We start from the raw sequence: 12,142 nt of genomic DNA, 5'->3' as shown, positions 1-12,142 counted from the left end.
TAGGGCGCTCCTACACTGGACCCGTTTTTTCTCCCGATTTGACGGTCGGCTCGGTCGGCTCGCGTCTGAAGTAAACAAACACAAGACGCGCAGTGTACCCTCCTACACTGGCACCGGCGGGCCGTCCCGGTAAACGGACGCGTCGGGCGATGCTAAAGACGGATCGGCCGAGAACCAAACCTGTTTGTTTTTTTCGTCCGTGTCGGAGTCGTCGGGCCAGTCGAGAGTCGATGTAGGACCGTGTCATTCCTGTTTATTTAATTTGTAGTCAAGTTTTAGAATAGATATTGTGCAATGGTAGACAGAGGAAAACTGATTTCGTTAGTGCGCGATAAAGCGACATTATGGGACCAAAGGGATAAGTTTTATCACAATCGGGACTTCCGATCAAAGTTATGGGAAGAAGTAGCCAAGGAACTGAATGTCCAAGGTAAGTACTGTACAGTTCTCATACATTTTCGTTTTATCGTTTACCTACGTAACAAGTTATAATTATTGCTCTCAAATTGCAAAACTTGAGCTTTGAGCTCTTGAGCAAAAAAGCTTATCAAGTTCTTTTGTGACATCCTGTAGACAACTTGTCATTTCAGTTAAAATACCTTAAAAACAAGGTAACGCAGTTATTTGGTTAACTTCACAAAATTCCGGAATTCGTTCTCTTAAACCTATTAGGATTTTTGGTATATTTTCTAAAATTTCAAACAAGAAAAATTTGCATTATTATAAAGATCTTACCTTAGCAGTGCTGTACATTGTATGTAGGGACAAATGGGGGTAGGGGTGCCCAGCGTGATTTGTGGATCCACGAAGGTGGGCCTGGATGGTGTATATACCACTGCAGTATATGTTGATGGGAGTAATGTCAGAATGATCAAAATAAATAAAGGAAACATTGTAATACAACATTGAATTTAATTGTTATAATCGATTTAAATATGTATAAAAAAACTACAAATCAATATCTAAAAAATATGTAATAATGGTAAAACAGTTCTTGGAAGCAAATGTTTGTCAAACATAATTATTTTTTAAACTTTTTTTTCAGTAAGCCTACTAATGTTTACTTGTTAACATTGAAGACCATCTCATCTTGCCACGGAACACTTCCTAGGCCATTGAAGTACTCTTTGTAAAAATTTCTGACATCCTTCGCAGCGGTAGTTTGCTCTATTATACCGTCGAGTAGTACCTAGATTAGGCCTTTGGTGATGTTGTACGTATTCCTGTAGACCTTTTTCTAGAACTCCTGGATTGACGGTAATATTATCTCTGTCAATAATGATGTTTTGTAGAAGACACATACATTTGATGATTTTCTCAGCCTTTCCTACTTCTGTTTCGATGGGTTTGCTGAGCAATTTCCATTTTGAAGTTAAAATGCCAAATGCACACTCGACACAACGTCTGCACCTTGACAATCGATAATTAAATATGCGCTCTTCTTCACTCAAATTTCGTTGGCCGAATGGCTTCATTATGTATGATTTTAATGGATAGGCATCGTCGCCTACCAGAACATATGGAATGAGTGTTTCACTGCTGGTATCTATCGGTGAGGGAGCAGGCAAATGTTCTGAGAAATTTTCAAAAAACTTGGATATTGGTGATGCTTCGAAAACTCCCCCGTCGCTTTGCTTTCCGTACGCTCCAACATCTATGAATATGAATTTACACTTGGCGTCGGCTACTGCATGAAGGTTAACTGAAAAAAATTTTCTTATAGTTCAAAAACATTGTACCGCTTTTCCCAGGAGATTTTATTCTCAACGTGTTTTTCCGTCTATACAACCTACACAGTTGGGAAAGTTCCATTTCTCCTTAAATTCTGCTGCAATTTCAAGAAATCTTTGTTTATTAGGCACTGGTAAGTGGACTGGGGCAAGCTGTTCCCACATGCAATCACAAACTTCCTCGACTATTTTTCCGACGGTGTAGTTGCTCATGCGAAATGTTTTCGCTCAATGCTTCAAAGGACATGCCTGTTGATAGATACCTGAAACAATAATACAACCTCAAAAAATCGATTAAAATTAGGAATAAATATTAACTTCACTTGTTTTAAAACCTATTTTTCAAAACTAAAGACCTACTATCTGCTAATTTTTTTATATAAGTTGTGATTGTATTAAAATATAACTTTACAAGGAATACGCTACTAACTGTGCCAGATAGATTGTATTTTTTTATTGCATTGCTGGTCTAAGTTATAGTTTCAAACTGGAAATTATTATTTCAGGAGACGAAGCACGGAAGACGTGGGAGCACTTGAGAGATACGTTCAGGAAGAAAGTAAAAGAAAACAAATCTGGTTCCGGAGCAAAACCAACATGGACCTACTTTGAATCTTTAACTTTCTTATTGCCTGTAATGAAGCCACGAGTGACAACTGGAAATCTCCCTGTCTCTGATACGCCTGTCAACACTCTTCTAGAATCTGAGGATTATGCCGATTTAACAGAACATGATGAGACGTCTACTCTAAATATCGACGAACCTGATGAGTCACCAAATGTAGAACGAGCTCAACGATCCGATAACACGTCCACACCTAGTCCTACTCCAGTGAACAACGAGTTTCAGCGTCCTCGGCAAAAGAGAAAGCGAGGATCGACAATACAAAACGAGGCTCTTAATTTGGAAAAAAGGAAAGTCCAGCTACTGGAAGCTCGGTTTGCTGTCCAAAAATCCAGCTCAATGGAGGAAGAGGATGAAGACTTATCGTTTTTTAAAAGTTTGCTGCCTGCACTGAAGAAGCTACCATACCTTCGAAAAATGAAATTGAAAGCTTCAATCTTCAATAGCGTCATCGCTGAGCTCGAAGCAGAAGAAAGATGCAACAGGCCATACCAATCCGTAAAATACTCCTCTTTCTAGTCCACAATCAGGGAATTTTGGAGGATACAACTTAAATAATCCCTATGCATCAACTTCAAGGCCTACTACACCACATACTGAAACCTGGCCTACCCCTAATGACCAAATACAGACGCCTCCCTACACCAATACCTTCGAGAATCTCTAAGTACAAACATTAACAGATGAAACATTAATGATTAGTTCTCTTTTTTACATAAGTATTGTTTAAGCTTTTGCTTAAAAATGTTTGACCGTTTGTTAGCTAGTATTTACTTATATACCCTGTTGATAGGTGTAACAACTTTTATTCTCATTTATTACATACATTTTTACAATTAGATTTAATTATTATAATTCTCTTCACGTTAGACAATATTTGATACATGCGCTCAAATTGTATTGTAATAGATTAACATTAAGATTATACATTATAATCTTAGTTATACAAATAACATTAAGAGTCATTAGATTCCATGGGTTATATTTATTTTACATTATTTTACAATTATATTTTGATAAAATAAAAATGTTTTCAATCCTGAATACTATGTTTATTTACTTACCTCAAGAGAATCGATAGCTTTTCGGCAGGTTCTATACAAGTTCTAAAGTTGGACCATTTCTGTAAATCTCCCTTGATGTGGGACAGTATGTAGTCATATGTTTCAACAGTCATTCGATAGTATTTCTTGAATTTGTCAGCATGATCACGTAAGGGTAAAACAGGTCACATAAAACTCACTTTGGGTGTGATCTTCATTAAACTCATGTACCCAAAACTGTCTCGTGTTTGAATTTAATAATAAATTCCTGTCTAACAACAAAAAATCCCGCTAAATCCTCGTCCATTGTAAAATTCAAACAATAATCAACAACAAAACTAAAACAAACTTCAAAGTGTTAAAGCCACGATCCGCACTTCTTGAGAGCTGACAGAGTACTGAGTTTCTCATCTCTCTGCCTCTGTCGGGTTGAAATACCGGCTGCAGTGTAGGAGGGTCAAATCTGATCTGTCTGATCGGAACCGGGTTGGTCGTACCTGACTGAGCGGACCGGCTTCCAGTGTAGGAGCGCCCTTACTTGTTGAAATTGGGAGCTAGGTAGCGCATTAAAAACCACCAGTTGGATCCAGAGTGTCTAGCAAAACCTGAAGTATAGAAAAAGAATTCCTCCAAGCTAGGCTTATGGATGCATTTCTCTACTATTGTATTCACTGAGGCAATAAGCTATTGGATCGTGTTTCAGAGGCTTTGTGGGATTTTCAGGCTTTCAGGTCACCCCCTTTGTTGTAACATTTCATTTCTCCTTTGAATTCTTTATACATATATATTAGTGAAATATTATTAATACCTTGTTAACTATTATACGCTATAAAGACGGTAAAAATTTTACATTTATGTTAATTTAACAGTCATTGGCCTGAAAATCGTACCTTAAGCAATATTGTGTTCTATATATTGGAATCAGAAGCGTAAAATCAGTATTCCTCTGGGAAAAGGAATAGACTCAAAAGTTGACCTTTTATACGATTATACACAAAACATTTGAAGCTAATAAATTGCGTTTAATTTCGAGCGAAGCCCAACTTGTGAGTTGTAAAATCATTGAAGATAACTGTAATACTTTAAAAAATCACATGTAAACTTAGAATACCTTGAAGATTACGTAACGTGTTTTTTATATATATATGCTCTTTACATGGTATCCTAAAGCAAATTTAAGTGATATGTATCTCATAAACTTCCGAAATTTCATGGAAAAGTAGAGACATTCTTTTACAGGAAGAAAACACAATAAGAGACGAAGAGTAGTAAAATTCGAGCTATATTCATGTTTTAATTAAATGAGGTTGTCAATCAGTGGCGTTAAGATTTCATATTAGTTATATAGATAGATTTAATGTATTACTAAAAATGAAAGATTGTTGTAGAATATTTAAATATTTTAAGTAGCAAAATTAAAACCAACCCTCTCACTTAACAAATTAACATAATGAAAATTAGATATAGTACGTAAAATCACACACACACACACACACACACACACACACACACACACACACACACACACACACACACACACACACACACACACACACACACACACACACACACACACACACACACACACACACACACACACACACACACACACACGTACAGGGTGTAAATTAAGTCCTAATACGCCTGGATATTTTCTAAACGGAATGAAATATCAATGTACAACCTTCAACATACTTAAAAAAATACTTTTGTTGATTTTTTAGAGGATAAATACCCACCTCCTATAAAAGGGGGTAGAAGAGGGTTATTTATCTTCATTTTGTTTTATATTGTACTAGATTACTATTTTCATTAAGCCTTTTTGAAAACGGTAAATATGTATGTATTAAATTATGTTCAATATTTATGTATCTATTGACTTTTCTGTTTTTCAAGACTATAACCGAATATTTAAAATTATAAATTCCGTTCTTTGACGCATATGAGAATAAGAATATATTTTGTGTTGAGTAACTTCTTACATAACCATTTCTTTATATTTTAATCATTCATTTATTATCTAAAAAAGAATTGTGATGAATGAATATGATATTTAGTAGGTGTAAATTGCTAGATTAGTGATAAACTTTATTTACGAATGTCCAGTTGAGCTCCAAGTCTCCGTCCTCTTACGTGCAGCATCTGGAATCTCAGATCTACGAGTTTTAAATTTCATACATTTTTTTAAGGGGTATTTAAAAGTAGGTCAAGTAGCATATAGTCCTATGTTACTTGGTAATTATTTATGTAAGTCTAATATATTTTTATAAAGGAAATTTCAAAAAGACTTACCATATAGATGAAAAATATAGGGCTAAAATAATTTATTTTACTATTTAAGACCATCACCATTATTATATTTGAGAAATAATAGGCCACTTTAAGATATCCAATCAAAATTATTTTTTTTAATTCATATCTTTCAAACAGACACATTGAAATAGTTTAGAAATATTATACAGTTTCATCAAGTCACGCCATTTTTATGAATTATCATTCTTTTGTTAAATTTTATTATTTAAGAAGGATAATTCGGGAGGACAACAGGATTTTGAGCATTTTCCATCGTTATATGATAAAAAAATAGAAGACTGCCAGTTATCTATATACCACACACCTTTCTTGTTCTTCATTATTTCAGATTTGAATGCCCAAGAGCAAAGAAGATAACAGTGCCAAATGATACGGTTACAAGGAGATGATTGCTGTCTCTAGTTACACACGGAGAGGTGTGGAGCTCAAATGAGATCTCATTCAGTCGCAGACAGTCGCCAAATTACGTCTACATGTTCAGACACGTACAAAATTACTGCCATCGTTATATGTTACAAAATGTATAACACTACATTTCGAGGATTGAATCTATTCTCTTGGCAGTCCACTGCGGCACGTTGTAGCTTTCCAGTACATATATACTGATTGTATTCTCACCAGACGAAGAGTATAGATTTCAATCCTCCAATCGTATTGTTATGCATTTTGTAAAATATCAGGATAGCAAATGTCCGAACCAATATTACCCTTTCATAGCCTAATATTTAATAATAATAAATAAATAAACCTTCCACTTTAAATAACAAACTTTAAACAGAGAATCAATACCGTATTATATCTTTACCCAAATAGAATCTCATTCATATCTATATTTATGTATCGCGAACGTTTCTAATAATTTAGTGTCACAAATTTTAAACATTTATCAAAATACTGTTAGCTCAACATATTATTTTAATTGACTCTCCTAAGGTGGAAGTTGAAAAATTGTAAATTTTCTTCTATGAGTTAATATCTGTCAACAAGAGCTCTAGTAAAGGTATAACATAAATAAAGTTTGGATTTTATAAAGTTTCAACTATTATATCACTGATCTGCTGAAATTTAGCATTCGATAATTTTTTGAATACAAGTTAAACCTCAGTTGGTATTTACAATTATGTATTTGTAAGTCAATTAAAATTAAGTAATCAGTACAAAATGGTATTATATGTAGATTTTATTTAGTTATGATTATTTATAAAATAATAAAATGGATAATGGATAAGCCTAGACACAATATTTAAAGACTTATATTCGAGTAGTTTTGTCAAACAAAACGTGTATTCATGAATATTTGTCATAAAAAGGCTAAATAATATCTAATTTTTAACTGATTACTTGCCTGTTCTTATATTATAGTAAAAACTAGCTCAATCTCATAGCGGTCGTTGTTGGGTAACGTCACTGTTTAAGGTTGAACTAGTCGTATGAATAATAGTGATTTCTTTTCTTTCCCCCCCTTCTTTCGTTATGTAGCAAAGTAATTTGATAATCAATTCCCATTTATAGTTTCTTGCCAAAAGTAAGTTTCAGTAATGTATTTTAAAGGGATATCTAGTGATACTCATCTATTTTTAATAAAATTAAGTAATTCACTCTTATAATCACTTAAGATAATTCACTCTTGATCATGCAAGTTGGCTTTCTTGTATTGTTAATCATAGATTTTAAACATTATAATATGCCACAACTAGTTACACGATTACCATTCGCTAATTATTCAGTATCGAAATTGGTTTTTATGCATGTTCTGTACATAAATTAAAGATATGTTCATGATGAACCACATGATGAAATCAAGGGTGGAGAAAGTGTTTTAAAATCCTGTGTCAACTTTTTTGAAGTAAAATTTTGTTTCTCATCAAGAAAAGCTCCTTAATATATTAAGTTTCATTGTGGGTTATGTTTAGCTATGGGAAAAATATTTTTTATTTTATTCTGAGTAATTCTTTAAAATATTTGAAACTAACTCTCATAATTTCAATGTTTTTTAGAGAGAAAGTGGTAATTAAGTTTTTTTATACCTGCAAGTTGACAAATTATAAATCAATACCTTCAAAGCTCAAACCAAGAAATTTACGGTGCCCACTGCAGTATGACATACTCAACCAAAGATATATTAATAATCTGGAAAACACATAATAACTACTTAGTTTTTTCCACATTATTCTCTTAAAAATATCTGTACTATTTCCTTTAAGAGAAATATTATATATGTCTACAAGCATAGGTATAAAGTCCTGAGTACTACAGTGATAGTAAATTTTACTGTACCAATAAGAGGTGATGTAGTGCAGGTAAGCAAATTACTTTGATAAATCAGAATTATCAGAGACAAAAACTTAATTTCAGAAGTCGCAGTTTATGAGATGATGGCAGTTTTAGCGAAAGTGAGATCTTTACAAGGACCAAGGTAGAGAGGATGTCTTAACTATCTAGGAAGTATGGCATTTGTGTAGCGCAGTTCATTATTGTGCCGTCGTCCTTTCATCTTCTTAGTGAGAATGGTATGATAAAGCAAGATTTGTCCCTATCTTTCTCTTTCCTATTTTTTTATTATTACGAGCAACTACTCATAAAGCTTTTCAGGCCACTTTGTATGGAATCGCTTCGTCCCTCTAACATGTAAATACAAAATTCCCTCATTACCACGTTTAACCTAAAATGAAGTTACCATCATTAGCCTATTGTTTCTTTTATAACTAATGTACCATTTAGGGTAATTGTTTACCAAATAGGATATATATATTAATACAAATCAATTTATGTAAAAAGCTGCATCATAGTTGAATTTTTACTTAGTTTAAAACTATATATATATATATATATATATATATATATATATATATATATATATATGTATATATTATTTGTAACAATGAGCACAGTTGTATTAGATGTAGCGTATGTCACTTATTTATTCCATTCTTTGTTTAAAGTTTGTGTGTTGAAGATGAAAGGATTGTGAAGGAAATAAGATTTTCCGGAAATTTGCCATCGCTCACTGATCAAAATATCACTTTTGTATCTGTGAAGAAATTGTTTTGTTGTATCACTGAACAATGGAAAATGTTTGGAAAAAATCCTGTTTCTTTCATAATCCTTTCATTGTCAAAAACAAATGTCAAACAAAGTTTTAGAAGAACCTGAGGTAGAATAAGCTCTGGGATATTTAAATGATGACTCCTAAAGCGACGAGTCACGTCCAGTCTTATATTGAATGATTTAAATAAGTTTCATTTTTGTAAATATACCAATTTGTATAAAGTACATATCTTTGAACATTATATGTCTAGTTATTAATTTTTAACTTATTATATAAATAATTTTATTATATACCTAAAATTTGTAAATAGTTGTTTTTTTTAAATAAATAGTAATTATAGCCATATCTGAAGGTTTTCCGACGCACTCTGCAACTGATCACGCCTAGACGTTCTGGCATTGGTCCTTCTCGACGAAAGATTGATCGCGCCTTCGAGGAAGACATGAGAGATGAGTACTTTATGAGTACTTCTGAATTATGTAACAGATATCCAGCAATAAAGTATGAATTAAACTCCTAATTGATTCAAAACCTGTTGCTGGGGGTTTTGATTGGGAATTAACTAGTTTAGGTTATTATGAAGTTGTAAAATTCTTTGTATCCACGTTGTGGTTCTTGATTGTTAAACCCCTTCGATGGTATCAAGCCCACAAACAGCCTATGGGGCGTATGGGACTTGCTGCGGTAGTGCGGAGATCTGCCTTTGAAGTCTAATAAACACGGACAAAGTCGTTCTGTAATTTAAAGATGTCTAAATTTTACTATTTTTGCTACAACGTCACAATAAACTTTTCTAATTATGAAGAAATATATTTTTCTGACATCCTAAAGTCATTTGAATTCATTACAAGATTTTAAAATTTAGAGGGTTTTACATGTATACAATTTTGTACCTTCCAAACCTTGAGGAAGAACCATTAATAGGTAAAAAGGGTTACTTCTATATAAAAAATTGCGAATTCATTATTGCAAACACTGAACACAACATAATGCAATAGATGAATTAGCAAATCACTGTATTGAAAAGCTTTAACCTCTGGCTAGAAACTGAATACTGAAATTTATCATAGGAAAACACTCTAAAGTTCTTTTAAATATTATAATATCGGCTGTAAGGGGTGACTTACACTTTCAGTGATATTAGAGTGATGTAAAATTTAATGAATTGATTTCATAAATGAAGACTATTGAAATAAATGTTCACGTTTTTTACGCACTATTTTGGCCTAACTACTACTGTATACGAATTTTCCGCAGCTACCCATTGCGTGAGAAACAGTCCTTTTTTGTGAATAAATTTTTACTTTGTTATATTTTATTCTAATCTTAATCCATACAACTCAATTTTTTTGTATTTATTCATGACATAGTTTCTTAACTTTCGTTTGTTGCACTAGTTAACCTACGATTGCTCACCGAACAGCTGTGCTTAAAATGCCTAAAGGTGATTAAGTAATAACAAAGATTACCGAATAGTCATGTCTAATCATTACTCATAACTAAATGAATACTCTCCCAAACATACAAAAACTAAAAGTTATCATCAAACTAATACATATTCTGCAATTGAAGACAAACGGAACCGAAAATATGAGTATTTTAGCTTTTACTATTGGTTTCAAATATTAGTTTTACACAGCAAACAGCTTAAAATATCAAACACCCATAAACAGAAGAAAAGCCGTGAGTGCATTTAACTGGTTGAGTTGGGAAAGTTTAGTTTAATGAATTTCTTAGATTAACTTAAAAGTTACCACAGACAATAAACAGAGTTTACACTAATTTACAAGTTAACTTCTCATCAGTTTTAGTGTTCAAAACCACTCAATTAAAATAATTACGATCCGCTGAGTTTGATGAAGTGACACGTTTCAATACTAGTTTACATTTATACTTTGTTTTAAAAGTAAGGTTGATATTGATTGAATATCTTTATACTATTTCTTGAATTAATGAAAGCATGTATAAGAGTACTAGTAGGTATAATCAAGTTCAGTATAGGTTTATGAAAACCGTAGCGTTAAATGCTGAGGTAAATCTACTATCACTTTTGTACTTTGGAAGTACCAATGAATGTAACTGATTACGAGCATCTCTTTAGCAGGGACGGTTACTTCTTTCATCTCTCCGGTGTAAAACAAATCATTACCACCCTTATCCAGTAGCCTTTCGTTTCGTGTGTTGTTGGTTTGAGCTTTTGTGTAGGTTATCACTCTGGGAGCTGGAAAAAATTCGGTCTGTCATTATGACTTTCCGTCAATTCGTATGATATTTCAACAACATTCACACCTTTTTCAATGCTATTTTGCTAAGCGTTAGTGACCCCATCTCTCAAAGGATATGGCAATAAAGAATTGAGCTTCATAATTTAAATCATGTATAAAAATTTGTGCATAAGCAATATCAAATTCCTGAAGGATTGTGATAGTTATCGCTCTTCTAGAAGATATTCCTTATTCTATCACTAACAAAGACTTTTAAAAGTATCACACCACGCGAGGAAAACGTAATCAATGTTGTTCTTCTCTTCTGTGTATTGCGCCTGATGACGACGGATCACTGCCAACGAAGGCGTATGACACGCCTTTTTACCTTCTACGAGGTCTCAGTTACTGCTGAAGCAACCCATAATAAGCTGAGAGCTCTCGACGCTTTCTAAGGGATGCGGTCGAGATAATATTAATCCTGGAGTCCTGAAGCATTGCCACGCCGAATTAGCCCCCATAATTCTCTTATTGCTTAACTTGAAGACTGGCCAAGGGAGTTTTTTCCTGAAATCCTGAAGGAGGGTTACGTCGTACCCATTTTCAAGTTTGGTGACAGACAGCACGTAACTAATTATCGGCAGATTGTTGATCCTCTCAGTGTTTGGGCAAGACATTGGAAGGTTTGGTACTGAACATCCTTCCGCCACTCTTCAAGAACATCTCTTGAAGAAACAGCATGGCTTCATGGCCATGAGATCTACCGTAACTAATCTTCTCGTATTCCAAAGTTATGTTCTTGAAGCTTTCAGGTCGTGAGCGGCAGGTCCGATGCTGTTTACATCGATTTTTAGCAAGGCGTTTTAACAGGATCAGCCACACTCACCTAATTAATAAACTGGAGGGTTATGGTGTGTTGGGAACTATGCTGGCATGGTTCCGTAGCTATCTTTCCGACTGTAAGCTGGAGGTTCGATTTGCTAATCAAACTTTCTGACGCCTTTTGTCCCATCTTCCGGTGTGCCTCAGGGCTCCCACCTTGGCCCACTTTTGTTTTTCTATATTTATTAATGACATCAAGGAGGTCACCAAAGTTCCTTTCTTACTGTTTGCTGACGACATAAAAACTTTTTCTTGAAGTATCCTCCAGCGCAGATTGCGAAAATCTTCAGCAAGCA

General features: G+C 33.8%; 1 protein-coding gene across 1 annotated transcript; it reads left to right on the top strand.

Annotated features, from left to right (window-relative positions):
* Positions 1-294: 294 nt before the first annotated feature.
* On the top strand, positions 295-2,874 carry LOC124371840. Its single transcript, XM_046830199.1, has 2 exons — positions 295-430; positions 2,237-2,874. Exons 1-2 carry the CDS (start codon positions 295-297, stop codon positions 2,872-2,874), a joined length of 774 nt encoding a protein of 257 aa, XP_046686155.1.
* Positions 2,875-12,142: the final 9,268 nt, after the last annotated feature.

The sequence above is a fragment of the Homalodisca vitripennis genome, unplaced genomic scaffold (assembly GCF_021130785.1).
Source record: "Homalodisca vitripennis isolate AUS2020 unplaced genomic scaffold, UT_GWSS_2.1 ScUCBcl_2117;HRSCAF=6542, whole genome shotgun sequence".
Lineage (NCBI taxonomy): Eukaryota > Metazoa > Arthropoda > Insecta > Hemiptera > Cicadellidae > Homalodisca > Homalodisca vitripennis.
This window is presented reverse-complemented; position numbering and strand designations above follow the sequence as displayed.

Excerpts from the sequence above, each read along its gene's own strand:
- LOC124371840 (XM_046830199.1), top strand. The coding sequence starts at position 295 with ATGGTAGACAGAGGAAAACTGATTTCGTTAGTGCGCGATAAAGCGACA. Across the intron at positions 431-2,236 it reads CAAGGAACTGAATGTCCAAG|GAGACGAAGCACGGAAGACG; the intron begins GTAAGTACTGTA and ends TTATTATTTCAG.